Source organism: Erythrolamprus reginae, chromosome 5 (genome assembly GCF_031021105.1).
Source record: "Erythrolamprus reginae isolate rEryReg1 chromosome 5, rEryReg1.hap1, whole genome shotgun sequence".
Classification (NCBI taxonomy): Eukaryota; Metazoa; Chordata; class Lepidosauria; order Squamata; family Dipsadidae; genus Erythrolamprus; species Erythrolamprus reginae.
Genome location: NC_091954.1, coordinates 27,340,344 through 27,358,759, shown reverse-complemented (window position 1 = coordinate 27,358,759; position 18,416 = coordinate 27,340,344). Strand labels below are relative to the sequence as shown.

Below are 18,416 nucleotides of genomic sequence, written 5' to 3'. Positions count from 1 at the left end.
CCTTGTGAGCAGCGGGCCAGTGTACGTGTAGCTCAACTTGCACAAGTTGTACATTGCATGCACATGCACGATTACCAGCCCACTGCTCGTGTACACTGGTTGTGAATAGAGCACAGATTGGTAGTGGGACACTACTAGAGCAGAATATTGTTTTAAATTGAAAGACAATATTCTGCTCTAGTAGTGTCCCACTACCATTGGAAGGCTGATCACATCTATTTGCCATAGAAAGTAGTTGCATTTTTTGACAGCCATAGAAAACGAAGAGTTGTTTACATGGCAGCACAACACATTAGATTATTACTCATTTAGATTACATTTTGAATCTTGCTTATAGCCAAGCCAGAATTTCACTGTTTTTAAATTCATTCTTTTTGTTATACCACTCCAGTTCTTTTGATCCAAAAGCCCGGAAGATGATTCCTATTTCCTTACTAAAGTCTGGGAACTATCAATGGAGGTTGCATTTCACATACCACATCATCTCTGCCAGAAATGTTTACACAGTAAAACAACTTGGACTTAAATGCTGTCAGAGCTTGAAGATGACAGATCAAATTGGCTGCATGGATTGCTCAGAATACGTGCTGCAGGGATGTACCTTAGAAAAGACATGGTAAGTTACAGTTTGCCATTTGTGCAAAGCATGTAAATGGAGAATTCTGACAGGACAGAGACAATTGGGAAATAACTCTATGAAATGACACCTCTTTCCCACATTACAGTAATAAAAGAGAACTTCATATTGGAAGTGCCACATCAATGCCACATCATCCCCCACCTCATCCCATCCCCCTATGTCTGCCTTTCTTCTTTGCCAACTTGTCTATGGGATTTTATTTGTTAATGTTTTATTTGCCGATTTTAAAATAATGCATTATTTTAATGTTTTTTAATGATTTTTGTTAATGTTGTAAGCTGCCCCGTGTCATTGGATACAATATGGCTGAAAAATAAATTGAATGGATGGATGGATGGATGGATGGATGGATGGATGGATGGATGGATGGATGGATGACTTTTAAGTTTTATATCTTGGATGTAAGGACTGAGTAACATCTGTGTGTAACTCTTTCAGCTACCACACAAAATTTCAGATCACTCTAGAAAGTTGAATACACTACACACGGGTACAACAAAATCTGAAGACTCTCTGAACAAATGGGGCTATCTGGTGATTTCCGCCTTGTGCAACTTTAGTGACATGCAGACAACAATAACCACACACACACCTGTCCTTTGTGTATTTGCACTTGATTAGTTCATGACCTCATGGCGCCCCAGGGAACATAATTCATGTTTCTAGCTATTAGTTTCTGTTTAATTTGTACATATTTTAATCTTGTATTTTGTATTTTAAATTTTATGACTTACGGTAGTATGCCGTATTTTAATTGTGACAGGAATAAACAGATTTTTTTAAAAAATTATACGGATTGTTCATGTGATTGCATTTGGTATGCTAATTTGGTATGCCAATTAAATATCATTTCCTACCAAAATAAACCTTATGGCATCTCTTACCTGTCCCTGAGAATTGTCCAAAGCTCTCCACCTAAACAGGCTTCCATCAACATATATAAATACTTGCTGTCTTTAAATGTCCTATACAGCCTATAAAAGAAAGGGGGAAAAGAGTTATGAATGCGTACTGGACTTTGAAATGTTAAATACAGGCTATGATCTTCTGCCACTGAAAGAATAGGTGATGGTCTTTAGATATTTTATTATTGTTCTGAAAAAAAAATGAGTCTATTCAGACTCCTGCCAATTAATTCTCTTTTCCTGAATTCAGTAGACAACATGTGACTTAGCTTTTGAGGATTTCTGCTGCTTTTTTTTTCTTTTTCTGCATCAAGAAACTATAAATACTGGAGGCTTACCATACTAACTGTTGCCAATCTCGAATAAATTTTAAACGTAAGACATTGGGCCATGCCAGGATCAATAAACTGCCATCAGCTATCAGTCTTGGCAAATATCAAAAGATGCCCCATCATGAATGTCTCTGCCTGTGGGGGTTCCCAATTACAGAGGGAATGCAACATGTCCTATGATGCTGTAATTTTGAGAAGGACTTGAGTGATACATTAATTAGACATCTCATAAAAGCACTGCTGATGCAGAAGAAAACGGGTGTATCTCTATTTTGGAAGCAGGCTGTATGAGGCAATATTATTACCCATAATAAGGCAAAATTTGGCCTAGCAGCTTTGAAAACATGTTTGTAAATACAATCCAATAAAGTTGAATTATTTTAAAACTTCTGTCTTTTGCTTCTGAAATTGCTTTACATATTTTTTTCCCCATGTTCTTTTCTGGATCTTCCATTATAGCAATTGCACTTAGACTTATATACTGCTTCATAGTGCTTTACAGCCCTCTCTAAGTGGTTTATAGTTAGCATATTGCCTCCCAACAATGTGGGTCTTAATTTTACCTGACGTCGGAAAGGTGGAAGACTGAGTCAATCTTGAACTGATGACAACTGAATTAGTGGCAATTGGCAGAATTATCCTGCAATACTGTATTCTAACCACTGTGCCACCATGGATCTATTTAGTTTTTGCTGAATTTTTAAAATTAAGGGAGACTACGATAGTACTATTTCAACCATGTTGGGATTTGATCTTGCAGATATATATATATATATATATATGTTTTCGTAGATTTTCACAGGTATATGTATGTAGATTGTTCTGAGTTCGGGTTTTGCCCTGTGTAATATTTTGCATGTCTATGCGACGTTTCGGTGAAATCACATCCACCATCATCAGGCTGAAGTTTCAAGCTTCGTGCTGTTGTAAAAATGGAATGTTTGCAACTGTCATTTCTTCCTAGTATATAGTGTGGGGGTGGAGATTTGGTTTGAATGTTGCAAATAGATTGGGTGATTATGTTTTAGTGATCTGATTGGTTGGTGGAATCATAATTATTAGAAGGATTGACATGGTGATTATTATGAAGTGTTTTTTTGTTTAAGGCTGGTTTCCAAATCTCTGGTAGGCGGGACGTATCATCTCTTTTATTCATGCAAAGGGGGTGTTTCTCAATCTCTATAGCTTCTAAAGTAATTCTTCTATATAAATTTTCTGTTTTGGAAAGTAATTTAGTTTTTTTAGTCAATTTCGTGCCCTGTTTTTTTAATGTGCTGGACAAGGGAGGAAGTCTTTTCTTCTTTTTTAATTGCATTCTTGTCTTCTGCAATGCGTGCACTTACTCTTCGATTGGTTTGTCCAATGTATGTGGCTGCACATGTTTTGCAAGGAATTTCATAGATTCCTTGGTATTCCAATTGGATTTTATCTTTTGGGCTCCTTAGGATATTAGATATTTTTTGGTTAGTGGAAAATGAAGTTTTGATGTTATGTTTGTGCAGAATTTTACTAATTTTGTCTGTGGTGCCCTTGATGTAAGGGAGGAGGGTGGTACCATTGTCCTGTTCTTGATCTTGATTTTTGGGGGGTGTCTCTTTTTTGATTAGGTTCGTGATTGTTTTCCTTTCGAATCCATTAGAAATTAATACATCTTTAAGTTTGTTCAATTCAGTTTTTAAGTGCTCATGGTCAGCTAGGCGTTTGGTTCTGGTGATGAGAGTTTTGGCCACTGAGGTGATTTGTGCAGGGTGGTGGTGTGAGTGTGCATTTAGATAACGGTTGGTATGGGTTTTCTTTTGGTAGATAGTGTGTCCTAGGGTGCCATTGGGTTTTTTATAGACCAGTACATCTAGAAAGGGAAGTTGATCATTTATTTCTGTTTCCATAGTAAATTGTATTTTGGGGTGTAGGTTATTGAGATGTGTGAGGAAATTGTCTAGTTTTTCCCTTCCATGTGGCCAAATTACAAAAGTATCATCAACATATCTCAGCCAAAGTTTAGGTTTGTGTTTGGATTGCTCTAATGCATTATTTTCGAAATATTCCATGTAGAGGTTGGCGATGACAGGTGAGAGGGGTGATCCCATGGGGGCTCCCTCTATCTGTTTATATCTTTGTTCATTATAGATGAAGTATGTATTAGTCAGGCAGTGGTTGGTAAGGTCTAGGATATATTTGGGGGGCTTGTGTTTGTCCTGGATAGCTGTTAAGGCTTCTTTAATAGGTATTTGTGTGAAAAGGGATACGACGTCAAAACTCACAAGTAGGTCATCGGGTTGTAGGTTTTGTTTTTTAATTACTGTATTTGTATAAAGTAGAATGAATTTTGTACATATGAGGTGATAGTTTCTGTATATGTTTGAAGATATTTGGCTAAAAATTTGGCAAGGTTTTGTAGAGGGGAGCCGATAGAACTGACAAAACAGGGCAAAACCCAAACTCAGAACAATCTACATATATATATGTAGGTTGGGCCGAGAGGCAAAAAAGGAGCTGTGATGTTCCTTCAATATACCAGGGTGATTCGACACAAAATGTAACCCTTCCCTGGTACAGAGCTGAAGGGATTGGATACTGTAGCCTAGAGGATAATTCTCTGCCTTACAAGGCAAAGGTTGCAGGTTCAAGTCCCAGTGGGTATGGCTAGCTGATGAGGCCAAAATAAGGCCGAAATAGATCTATCCTAGTCTCCCTTAATTTTCAAATTCAGCTTAAACATGTGACACACACACACACACACACACACACACACACACATATATATATATATATATATTTGTGTCGAATCACCCTGGTGTATTGAAGGAACATCACAGCTCCTTATTTGCCTCTCGGCCCAACCCACGGCCATTTCCAAGGCAATTAATTTTATTGATAGCCGACAATTCTATCTATATGTGTTACATGTTTTTTTGCTGAATTTGAAATCCTATCCTAATCTCCCTTAATTTTCAAATTCAGCAAAAAAACATTATATATATATACAGTGGTCCCTCGATTTGCGCGTTCTCGATTAGCGCGAAACGCTGCAACGTGGTTTTTCAAAAAATATTAATTAAAAAAATAAAATATTAAAAAATAAAAAATAAGTCCACGCTAGTTCTCTCTCTCTTTCTCTCCCTGTTGCCGGCGTGGTATATGAGAGAGAAAGAGAGAGGCAGAGGTCGGGCGCATTACCGGGAGGTGGAGGCGGCGTGGGGACGCTGGGTGCCGGGGACTCCGAGGAGGGGGTGGACGTCTGTTCCCTGAATGGAGACCGCCGGCCGCTCAATCGGGCCAGCAGGGAACAGAATGGAGCCTTCCGCGGCGGGGCTGGTAAGGGGGGGGAGCCGAGGGGGGAGCCGAGCCCAGCCCCGTGGCATTCGCTTTCCTCCCGCCGGCAGCCGACTGATCGTGGGCTCCTTCGCGACCTCGGAGAGCTTCCTGGTTTTCGTGAGCTTTCATGCCCTGGAAGCTCTCCGAGGTTGCGAAGGAGCCCACGATCAGTCTCGGCTGCGGGTGAGAGGAAGGCGAATCCCCCGTGGGCTCCGTTACATCTTCCGCTGCCAGCCAGGCCATGCTGGCGGCAGCGGAACAATCGCTGGCTGTCAACTTTTCTTTTTAAAACTGGGCAGGAGCTGACTTGCCTCCCCAGTGCTAAAAAGAAAAGTTGACAGCCAGCGCTGCGACTGCCGGAATGCTGAGCCTCCCGTTCTCCCCCACCTCGCCCCTTCCGGTTTCGGCGTTCGGCAACGGAGTCCAGCGCTGGGGCCATGCGGGGCCGCTCATCCAGGGGGGCGTGTGTGGACTGGCAAGCGGCAAGCGGCAAGTGATCTGGCGGGAAGACCAAGGGAAGGTTCCTTCAGCCGCCCAACACCTGATCCGCTCCGCAGCGCGGCAGCAGCGAGGAGCCGAAGATGGGGTTTCCCCTTTGCCTTTACCCCATCTTCGGCTCCTCGCTGCTTCCGCGCTGCGGAGCAGATCAGCTGTTGGGCGGCTGAAGGAATCTTCCCTTGGTCTTCCCCGCCGCCCACACGCAAACTCCACCATCTGCGCATGTGCGGCCATGAAAAAAATGGCGCACATGCGCAGATGGTGGTTTTACTTCCGCATCCAATATAACGCGGAAATCGGTTAGCGCGGGAGGTCTTGGAACGTAACCCCCGCGCTAACCGAGAGATCACTGTATATATATATATATATATTCCAAGACTGTACTAAAGAAAAAGTGCAAGAAAAAGTGCTATAAAGACAACAAATACAACTGGTTGCCTTAGTTAAGGTGTTATTAGTGTAATGAAGTCTATAGCTTTAGCCTCTCTTCACCGCTGGCTCTCTAATAAAATAATTTCAAGAAAGAGCTTAACAACTGCATGGCTGACATAAAAGCAGGAACAAAAATGGTAAGAGTTCATAGAAGTTTGCTAGGTTTAGACATAACATTATTGGCAAAAAAGACAAAAGTAGCAACTGACATGGCCCCAAAAGGGTACTTCAAGAAAAACTGAAGCAAGAGGATTATATAAATGTACTAAAGACATTTTGTTTTGTTCATTTCTTGTCTTGTCTTCAGTACTCCCTAGCCTGATGAACAATTCTGACATATGCAAATCTAAAATTGTTGCAACATTTGGACTGTTTTTAATCAAAATAAACTATTCTGTGAAGGGATTTTAACATATTTTATCTTATTATTTCTTATTTTTCTAATCTTTTTGCTAGAAAGCTGGCTGTTTTTAAATAACTCTCAGGCAGAAAGAACTTTTACTTGTATTGTTACTATTTCATGCAAGTTTCATAAAATTATATTGAAGGTGATTCAAAAGAAGTTAGGGATCCAAGTACTATCTAAAGAAGCAAAGGCAGAAGTCAATGTTGTTGTAAGCCACTTTGTAACATTTTGAAAATACAAATGTGTGTATGTTTTTGCCTATCCGCCAATACACAACAAATTACTAAGATATGACTGGTGCTGCTATAGCTATTAGTTAAGGAGAGCAGAAATAGCAATAGTAATAGCAGTTAGACTTATATAAGGCTTCATAATGATGCACAGCCCTCTCTAAGCAGTTTACACAGTCAGCATATTGCCTCCAACAATCTATGTCTTCATTTTTCCGATCTCAGAATGATGGAAGACTGAGTCAACTCTGAGCCAGTGAGAATTGAATTGCTGGCTGTTGGCAGAATTAGGATGCAATCCTGCATTCTAACCACTAAACTTTTTGAAACATGCCTTCAGTTTGGTATAATGTTTCATCATTATTAATAAGCAAATATCTATCTTTAAAAATGCATTTGCTATTTTAAGTTATTCATTGTCTGTTTTTATAAAGCAGAAAGCCATGATTTTTTGTGCACATTGCAACTTCATTTAAATTACACTATGGTATTTACAATGATAAATAACGTAGTATCGGGTGTGAGAATTCATGTATTCATTGGATGGTTCAGGCATTTGAATGAATGTTTAGACAAGATAAGGCATTATATAGCAACTTGGTAGAAGAATGTAATGAAAGCTGAGAATAAATTTCTGCAGTCTGAAAGAAAGGAGTTTTATACAAGAACACAGTCATACCTCACAATAAAATCTGAGTGAGCGCCTTGCATGATCTGTTTTTCTGAGCGTATGTGTTCTTGCTGTCTCGTGTCTACTATGTGACGTTTCTTTAGTATCTTCATTGCAAAAGTTTTTGATTCATCACTTTTCAACTGCACCTTGAGGAAACCAGACATTTGAATGTTCAGAATCAGTGGTTATAGTAAGGCTCCCAAATGTTAAGCTTCAAATACATAATCGCTAATCATTACTTTCAAGTGCAAAGTAATATAATCAACAGGCTTAAAATTCTATATTCAGACTCAACTTAATGGCCATGACAGCTTATTCTTCTTTTGAATAAAACACATGTGAATAAATTTTATTGCTCTAATTTACACTCAAATTACTAATGGGTTGAAATGGAAAACATGTTGGAAGGGAATAATCTGATTTTAGGGAGTCAGAATAATCATTTTTATGAAGGGAATAATGTGATTATTTAAGAGGATGAATGGGATGAGAAAGTCTCTACTTTAAGGAATACTTTCCCCAACAAATGATTGGGCAGACTTTCACTTTTTTAGTATTCTGTCAAGATCTGGCCCTTTATCCAGGTACTGGAATAGAATAAAGCTACGTGGAGCTGGTTGTGGGGCATCATGAGTGAGGGGCTGGATTTTTGTTTTATTTTATAGTTATGATTTCATAGTAACTAGTTTTGTTTTGAGCCACCAAGAATTGTGTTTAAGATGGGCAGCCAAATAAATAAACAAATAAATGAAATGCTAACAGAGATTGAAGCCATGTCATTTACCAAATTTCCACAGGTTAATCTAGAACATTCCTCATTCCATTCCACTACTTTAACCACTACACCACATTCCCTCTCTTATTTGACTTCCTTTTTCTTTACTCACCTTCAGTAATGACAACTAAGCAGGCTAGCCATCCCTTTACCAGTCCACATGTGTTTTGCAGTGACATCTCTTTTCAACATTTATTTTAGCTTTAGGTAAAAAAATAGTTCCTCCAAATATATTACATTATATAAAATTTGGTCAAGTGTTTAAAAAAACACTTAACCTTGACCATGTAAAATAATTTTCAACAGCTCTATCATTATGCACTACAATAACATTAAATTGGCAACAACTGCCTCATCCTTATTCGCATGTTCTCAGAATGCCAAGAGAAATGCTGTAGACATATTATACTTTGACTTCGGTAAGGCATTTGAAAAAGTAGACCATAACCTACTTCTTGGTAAGCTAGATGGATTTATAACTGGCTGACAAATCATACTCAATGAATTGTCCTTAATGATACTACATCCACATGGAGAGAAGTGAGCTGTGAGGTACTACAAGGTTGTGTTTTAGGCCCAGTACTCTTTAATATCTTCATAAATGATTTAGATGAGGAAATAGAAGGGGAACTCATCAAATTTGCTGATGACATTAAGCTGGCATGGATAGCCAACACCCCAGAAGAAAAGCTCAGTATCCAAAAAGATCTTGACATTCTTGTACAATGGGTCCTATCCAATAACATGAATTTTAATGTGAGAAAAGCAGGGTTTTACACCTATGCAGGAAAAAACAAAGGTACAAGTACAAATTAGACAAAACCTGGTTCCAAAAACAGTAATTGTGAGAGGGACTTTGGAGTGCAAGTGGACTATCACTGAAATATAAGCCAGCAAAGTGCATCTGCTATACACAAGCTAATATAACCTTTAGTTACATAAATAAAAGCATATAATCAAAATAACATAAAATATTTACTCAAAATCACATGAAATATTTATAAATCCTTAATAAGATCACATCTGAAATGCTGCATCCAGTTTTGGTTAGTACATTACGAAAAAGATGCTGAGATTGGAAAAAGGGCAGAGAAGAGCAAATAAGATGATTAAAGGCCTGGAGTTACAGGAATCAGGTATGGATAGTCTAGGAGTAACATGATAGCAGTATTCCAGTATTTGAGGGGCTGTCAAAAAGAAGAGGAGAGTCAATTTATTTTCCAAAGCACCAGAAGGCAAAAGAAAAAAAATGGATGGAAACTAATTAAAGGAGATTCGTTTCCAACCTGGAACAAAGGAGAAACTTCCTAATGTGAACTGGGGCAATTACAGGAAGAGAAGAACCCGGGATAATATCAACCGAGGTAAAGAGACAGGAACTCAGAATGCTGGTCAATTGCAGTGGCCAGCACAGAGGAGACGATTCTATTATTGCATTCCGAGATCTGGACACTGGCATTGGACCTTTCTAGACCTTAGCCAGTCTGGAGTCATCTTGCTGCTGCTTTTCTCTTTAAGACCTATTAGCTGATTAATTATTCCCTATATTTGTATATTTGTATATTTTATGCTTATATTTTTATGCTTATTGTTTTTAGTTAAATTATTGGGTTTTTTTTTTTACTGTTTGTGACCTGTGGAATGAATGGGATTATATGTATGGTATGGATGATTATATGAGTTTTATATTTTATATATATTTTACTTATTTTTATTAGGGTTTTAATTATTATTAATCTAATTTATATTTTAATTAAATTATTGGGTTTTTTAAAATTGATGGATAATTGGGGTGGGTGTAGTAATATGTTTGGAATGAATGATTGGGATGGGTGGAATTATGGTATGGATGCGGTAGATGGGAATGGTGTGAATGATATATTTGGCCCACCTGACGTTAGAGTGGCAGGAGGAGAGGGGGCACCTATCTCTGGGGTGGCAGAGGGTCAGAATATCCCAGTGCTGCTGGGGAGTGGCAAATATGGTGGGAGCCATGGAGCTAGCCATTCCAGGGGAAGGAGGGATCACTGCTTAATAGCGATCCCTTGTTCCGACTCTGTGAGCTCAACCCAAGGTACTGGTGAAAAGTGTAATCTTGGCCCTGGGCTCAAGCTGCTGATACTCAATGCCACTCGGTGGTAAATAAAGCTCTCCTCATCCGGGATTTGATCCTGGAGGAGGAGGCCGACCTGGCATGTGTGACTAAAACCTGGCTGGGCCCGGAGGGAGGAGTTCCTCTCTCTGAAATTTGCCCAGCCGGGTTTCAGGTGTGGCATCAACCTCGACCACAGGGAAGGGGGGGAGGAGTGGCTATTATAGCCAGGGAGAGCCTTTGCCTACATAGACTTGTTGCTACAGAGATTGCGGGTTGTGAGTCCCTCCTGGTGAAGTTGGACTTAGGGGTTCAGGTGGGCTTGTTGCTCACGTACCTGCCTCCCAGCTGCGTGTTAACAGCCCTGCCTGTGCTGCTCGAGGAGGTAGCCAGGCGGGCAGTAGGGTTCCCCAGATTTATTGTCTTGCGGGACTTTAACCTACCATAGCTTGGTGAAACCTCTGGGCTAGCGCAGGAGTTCATGGCCATCATGACAGCCATGGACCTGACTCAAGTAGTACAGTAGTACAGACAAGGGGGGGCACGCACCTGACATGGTACTCCTCTCTGAGCAATTGAGTAATGGTCTGAGACTAAGGGGCTTAGAGGTATTGCCTTTGTCATGGTCAGACCATTTTGTACTGCGGCTTGACTTCCTGGCTCCAATCCTCCCCCGCAGGGAGGTGGAACTGACTAGATGGTTCCATCCCAGATGCCTGAAGGACCCAGAGGGCTTTCAAAGGGCGCTTGGGGTTATTCCAGATGCACTCGTCCACAGTTCGGCAGAGTCTCTTGCTGTAGCCTGGAATAAGGCTGCAACAGAGGCTCTTGACCGGATTGCGCCATTGCAACCTCTCTGTGACCTAGACCCCAGAGAGCTCTAGACCCCAGAGAGCTCCTTGGTTTACCAAGGAGCTCTGGGAATTGAAACGCCAGAAGAGACATCTAGAGAAGCGATGGAGAAAGAGTAAGTCCGAATCCGGTCGAACACTTGTAAGAGCTCATATTAAGACTTACAAAGTGGCGCACAAGGCAGCAAGATGAGCGTATCAAGCCGCCTTGATTGCATCAGCGGATTCTCGCCCGGCTACTCTGTTTAGGGTGACCCGTTCCCTTCTTAACCAGGGGGGAATTGGGGAGCCCTTGCAGAGCAGTGCCGAGGATTTTAACACATTTTTCGCTGATAAAGTCACTCAGATCCAGGCAGACCCCGAGTCAGTTGAGGTGACTGGGGCCCGTACTTGTCCATCTGTCTGGGAAGAGTTTGATCAGGTGATACCTGATGAAGTGGACAAGGCCATTGGAGCTGTGAGTTCTGCCACCTGTTTGCTGGATCCGTGTCCCTCCTGGCTGGTTTTCAGCCAGTAGGGAGGTGACATGGAGCTGGGTCCAGGAGATTGTCAACGCTTCTTCCCGGCTCCCTAGAAGGCGGCATTTGTGCACCCCCTCCTCAAGAAGCCTTCCCTGGACCCAGCCATTCTCAACAACTGTCGTCCAGTCTCCAACCTTCCCTTTATGGGGAAGGTTGTTGAGAAGGTGGTGGCACTCCAGCTCCATCAGTCCTTGGAATAAGCCGATTATCTAGGCCCTCAACATTCAGGTTTCAGGCCCGGCTATAGTGTGGAAACTGCTTTGGTCTCATTGATGGATGATCTCTGGCAGGTCCGGGACAGGGGTTTATCCTATATCCTCGTGCTTCATGGTCAATGGTATCAAAAGCTGCTGAGAGGTCAAGGAGCACCAGGACAGAAGATAAACCCTGTCTCGGGTCCACCAGAGATCATCCATCAACGCGACCAAAGCAGTTTCCGTGCTGTAGCCGGGCCTGAATCCTGACTGTTGAGGGCCTAGATAATTGGCTTCTTCCAAGGACTGTTGGAGCTGGAGTGCCACCACCTTCTCAACAATCTTCCCCATAAAGGGAAGGTTGGAGACTGGATGATAGTTGTTGAGAATGGCTGGGTTCAGGGAAGGCTTCTTGAGGAGGGGGTGCAGAAGTGCCTCCTTGTAGGGAGCTGGGAAGGACTCCGTCCCCAAAGAAGCGTTGACAATCTCCTGGACCCAGCTCCATGTCACTTCCCTGCTGGCTGAAACCAGCCAGCAGGGACACAGATCCAGCAAACAGGTGGGAGAACTCACAGCTCCAATGGCCTTGTCCACTTCATCAGGTGTCACCAAGTCAAACTCCTCCCAGACAGATGGACAAGGATGGGCCCCAGTCACCTCGACGGACTCGTCAGTCAACTCTGCTATCCAATCGGACTCGAGGTCCACCCAGATCTGAGTGATTTTATCAGCGAAAAATGTGTTAAAATCCTCGGCACTGCTCTTCAAGGGCTCCCCAACTCCTCCCTTTTCTAGCTTTTATGGAGGAAACCCAATGTCACAACTCACTGGCTTCTCCAGGTCTTTCTGAGGTCAGAAAGAAATCATTCTGAAAGAGCTAAAAAATTGCTCAATGATTGAATGGATGAAAAATGCAGATGTGTGATACACCAATGGCCAAAATGTCAGTACTGCATATTGCCAATTCAATGTAGAATGCTGTACATTGAAAGGAAAATTGTTCACCTGAATAGTGCTGAATGAGAGTATTTATGCTGCAAGTCATCCAGTCAAATGAGATGCATTTGTATGCTGTCCAAGACAAAAAGCTGCTTCATTTAACATCTCTGTTCCCTGATTTGACATCGCCAGTCTGCCAGAGGAGAAAAACTCTCTTTCAATCTAATTTCCTTGCTGTTACTAAAAGAGATGCAATTTGATCATTTATTGAAAGTTTTCTGCCTAGATTCCTCTTTTGAATTCAACTGGCATTTTCTCCAATAGAAGCAACCTGAGCATGTCAGACATTTGGCATTTGAATCAAAGATGGGACAAGTCAAATCAGCAATATCTCAAAACTGAGAAAGCAAACTAATTTTTTGTGCAGACCATTAAATTCTGCAGAGCTTTAAAATAAAGCTTTAAAGACAAGTTCATGTAATAAACTGTTCAAATGTACTTAAAGGTTTGTACTAAAATCAGTGGGACTCTGATTCAACTCCTCAGTAACCCAAATCTGTAACTCAAACATATTTTTTTTTTGAAAATATACTTTATTTATTTACAAATATAATTAAAAACAAGGAAAGGGGTTGGGGGAGGGGGGACAGAACGAAGGGTTGGGGGTGGGGTAGAGTGGGAAGGGGAGGGAAAATTCAAAAACAAAACATTTATGATAGAATTGTAATACATGTGAGTTATAATACACAAGTGTCTTAGAGGGAGTGTAATAACTCTTACTTTCCTAATCTTACTATTTATATATGAAAATAACTCAAATGTCGTATTTCTTAATATATATAGGCAATAAAGTTCTAGGTGTGAAAAGGAGGAGGAAAGAGAAAGAAAAGAAGAAAAAAAAAGAGGAAAAGGGGGAGAGAGAAGAATCTGCATTTAATGCAGACGTTTTTATGGACGACTTTTGTTTAGTTGTAGGGTGGGGAGTATATAGGTGGTATAATGGGTGTACTGTATATAAAGATTAGTTATTCTAAAAGTAGTTAATACGTTTATAGTGTGTGTTGAGTTAGTTAGAAGACAGATAAAAAGAGATTTAATATATTTCCTTGTTGCAAATTTGATTAGTTTTTGGTGCTTCTTTTCTAATTTACTTTAATATTAATTTAAGTGTTGAAGGTACTTTTGGGTGGGATAGAGTATGAATTTTACAATAAAAGTTTTTTGTATTTTTTCTGAGAAACCCATTTATGCCAATTTTCCCATGCTTCGTAATATTCTGAGTCTTTTTTGTTTTGTACTTCCATTGCTATTTTAGACATTTCAGCACATTCATTAATTTTCGTAATTATTGTAAAGAAAGATGGTACTTGATCAGATTTCCAAAGAGAGGCATATGATATTCTGGCTGCAGTTATAATTTGTAATATCAGATATTTTTGTGTCTTGGTAAGATTTTGTCTGAATATCCCTAAAAGATAGAGCTCGGGTTTGAGTGGTAATTTGATTGACATGACTTGGTCGATTAGGGATTGTATTGTTGTCCAGTACTTTTGTGCAATTGGGCATGTCCACCATGTGTGGTAGTAAGTTCCAGATTTGGTCTTGCACTTCCAGCAGGTCGGTGAGAAGTTGGGAAACATTTTGGATATTCTTGCTGGGGGCAAATGCCAACGATAAAACATTTTAATTTGGTTCTCCTTGTAAGACATTGCCGTTGTCATTTTATAATTTGATGTCCATGTTTTCTCCCACTCAATTAGGTTAATCGTATATCCAAAATTCTGAGCCCAAGCTATCATACAACATTTCACTTGCTCTTCGGGATTTTCTTGGATTAGTAAGTAGTTGTACAATTTTGAGATCATTTTTGTAGAAGGACCGAAAAGAATCGTGTCTATTACATTATTATTTTGAAATCCAAATTGCTTTTTGTGTTGTTCGTATTTTAATTTAATTTGTAAATATGTTAACCAGTCTATATTAATTCCTTGATTGTTCAGTTGTTGTTTGGAGATAAGAGCATCTGATTCGTCGAGTAGTTGTTGGTACCTCAGAATTTTAGAGTGCGAGAAAAGATTGGGAAAGATTAGTATTTCATTGGGGGATATCCATTTTGGTATTGAGGTGTAATAATTTTTTTTAATAGTAAACCAGATTGTTATTAATGTTTTGCGTAAGTAATGATTTTTAAAGTATTTGGGTATTTTGTGGTATTTTACTGATATTGAAAACATACATTTAGGTATATGTACAGTATATATCGCCAAAAAAGCCTCTAGAGTTGTTAACCTGATCCTACGCAGCTTCTGCTCACACTACTCACAAGAGCCTACAAAACTTTTGCCAGACCCATCCTAGACTACTGCTCATCTGTCTGGAACCCATACCACATCTCAGACATCAACACCCTTGAAAATGTCCAAAGATATTTCACCAGAAGAGCCCTTCACTCCTCCACTCGAAACAGAATATCCTACGAAAATAGACTAACAATCCTGGGCCTAGAAAGCCTAGAACTACGGCGCCTAAAACACGATTTGAGTATTGCCCACAAGATCATATGCTGCAATGTCCTATCGGTCAATGACTACTTCAGCTTCAACACAAGAGCACACAACAGATTCAAACTTAATACAAACTGCTCCAAACTTGACTGTAAAAAATATGATTTCAACAATCGAGTTATCGAAGCATGGAACTCATTACTGGATTCAATTGTGTCAACCCCTAACCCCCAACACTTCTCCCTTAGACTCTCCACGATCCAGGTTCCTAAGAGGCCAGTAAGGGGCATACATAAGTGCACTGGTGTGCCTTTCATCCCCTGTCCAATTGTCTTTCCTTTCTTTCACCTATCTTATATATTCTCTTCCTTTCATATATCCTGTCCTCTAAGTTCACTTTCACCCTCTTTTATATTATCTTTCACCCTCTTTTATATTATCACATGTCTATTTTTCTTCCTATGTATTTGTGTATTGGACAAATGAATAAATAAAATAAATAAAATAAAATAAATAAATAAATATATACAGTGGTGCCTCGGTTAACGACCACAATCCATCCCAGAAAGTTGGTTGGTAACCGAAATGTTCATTATCTGAAACAATTTTAACCATAAGAAATAAAGGAAATAGATTTAATTGGTTCTCAGCCCCTGTTGACCCACTAATATGTAAGCTACAGGCTATAAAGGTATGTTTTTTTAAAATGAGAACAGTTATAATATAATATAAGTGGAGTTAAATAAACATAAAACATTAAAGAAAGCATTTAAACATTAGAAAACATTTAGCAAACATAGGTAAACGTGGATGGAGGTGTGGGGAGGAAGAGATGGAATCACTGTTTGGAGGGGGAATCATTGGCATTGTAAAATCAAGGATGACTTCCCTTTTCTGTCACTTTGAGGTTGAAGGAAAAAACTTGTCCATTGTCTGTTGCTTCTGCCTTTTTTGTAACACTTTTTGGTAATATGACATCACATTATCATTGAACATGTTTAGGCTCCTATTGCCTATCACATTGTTAAGGAAATACTTTTCTACAAACAATTGCAATTCCCTCACTTCACACACATTTCTTTAATCACTAAACTTGGGAATTCCTCCTTCCTTCCTTCCTTCCTTCCTTCCCTGCTCTTCTTTGGAGCCATGATTGAGAGCTATATTATAATATTATTATTGTAACCAGTGTTCTCTCTAATTTTTTTTTTGGAGGGGGGGGCGGAAAAGTATAGTGTCTGAGCGGCAGTCCCTTTGGGACTGGGCGGCACAGAAAAATAAATAAATAAACAAACAAACAAACAAACAACCCACCCTGCTTTGCCTCAGAGAATTTCAAAATAAAATACTGTACTGTGTGTCTATAACAGTGAGCTCATAATAGGGCAACTCTATCAATATCAAAATGCCACTTAAATAGTTGAGCTAGTTTCAAACTAGATTTTGATTTTCTTTCTCTCTTCCTTACTCCCATTCTTTTTCTTTCTCTTTTCCTTCCTCTCTTTTTTCTATCTGTTTCTCTCTCTTCCTCTCTCTCTCCTTCCCTCTCACTCTTTCCCTCTCGGCTTCTGGGCAGGTTTGGAAAACTCTGAGTTGATGATGATTTTTAAGTGAGCGATTGCTCACTGCTCAGCTTAGAGGGAACTATGATTGTAACTGTGTCTTGAGTGCGAATGTTGTTGGGTCTGAGATGCCGGCCGGTTGTGTGTGGGTGACATGGCTGTTCGCTATCTGAATTTTAGTTCGCTATCTGGAGCAAATTTTTACCAAAATGTTTGGTTATTATCCGAAATGTTCGCTATCCAAGGCGTTCGCTAACTGAGGTTCCACTGTATATGCATATACCTATATAATATTTTATCCCAAATGATCACAGGTTCCACTTAGTGCCCACTAATATGAGTATTGGGAAAAAACTATAAGGAATGTACAAATACAAGAGAAATGTTCCTGTTTCAACCAATAATTGTCTGGCAACCCAAACAGAAGCATTCCTGTTAAAAAGGAACGACAGTCTGACATTTTGCTGTGAAACGTCTCCTTGTTTTTCTCAAATAAAAAATTATTTTTTAAAAAAACCTCAGGTGGCTGAATGCTAAATAGTTTGGACGTAAGGAAGAGCCGCCCACCAGTAAAGGAATGGTTTCTAATACTGGCTGACATCCAGCACAGCCTGCTATGACTTTCCTGTGAGTGAAGCTGATATCTGGAGAAACATCTGTTGCTGGCAAGAATCCATTTGACAACTGCTATTCTATGCTATGATGGAATGGGAAGCATCTCTGCATGAAAGGAACTTGTTGTATCAATATACCAGTGGGTAATCCTTCTCTCGGTCACACACACACACACACACACACACACTTTAAATTAGAATAGAAATGATGAAATAGCACCTTTCACATACATATGTAAACACATACAAACACACATACACACATGCACACACAAACACACACACATATATCTCCCTCCCTCCCTTCATAAAGCCAGCTGAATTATCTTGGGCCATTGACCCTCTCTCAGCCCTGGGAAGGAGACAAAGACAAATCTCTCCAAAATCTTGTCAAGAAAATTGCAAGGACCTGTCTCAAAGGGACAGTTACAATAAAAGCGATGGCTGTTGTAGATTATAAGAACAGAATCTTTGTCATGCAATTGGAACACTTAGCACTTGGGGAAGCTGATCAATCAGAATCTAAAATATAAATCTCATTTACAAGATTCTTATTGCTCATACACATTCCCAATCAATGTCTGTTGTTAAAGGCCTTTGTTTAAAATGATTTTTGTTTAAAGGTTTTAATAAACAAGCAACAGTATTTTAAAAAATAGTAGTTGGAGTTAAATTTTCTCACTCTAAGGAAAAACGAATAAACCCCAAAGATTTAGATAGGTAACCTAGTCTACTTTAGGCATTTTAAGCATCTCATTTATTTCTATAACAAACCATATAAAAAAATGACAAAGAAAAGGAAACTATTCCTATTTGTAATTCCTGTACTTACATGGATGGTATGTTAGATTTTATCTGAAAATTACTCAAGTTGGCAGCTGCTTTCTTTCTTTCATTTATAAATGCATAATTTTGGAAGCAGCCTGGGCCATT

General features: G+C 39.8%; 1 protein-coding gene across 6 annotated transcripts in view; it reads right to left on the bottom strand.

Moving 5' to 3' along the window:
• Positions 1–18,416, bottom strand: part of PRKG1 (protein kinase cGMP-dependent 1) — a 1,199,739-nt gene that overhangs the window by 30,844 nt on the left and 1,150,479 nt on the right. For all 6 annotated transcript variants that reach the window (XM_070752281.1, XM_070752276.1, XM_070752278.1 and 3 more), the window contains 2 exons: positions 7,438–7,577; positions 1,525–1,614 (listed from right to left, as the gene is read on the bottom strand). In XM_070752281.1, coding sequence (XP_070608382.1) covers positions 1,525–1,614; positions 7,438–7,577 — 230 coding nt within the window. The remainder of the gene's footprint in view (positions 1–1,524; positions 1,615–7,437; positions 7,578–18,416) is intronic.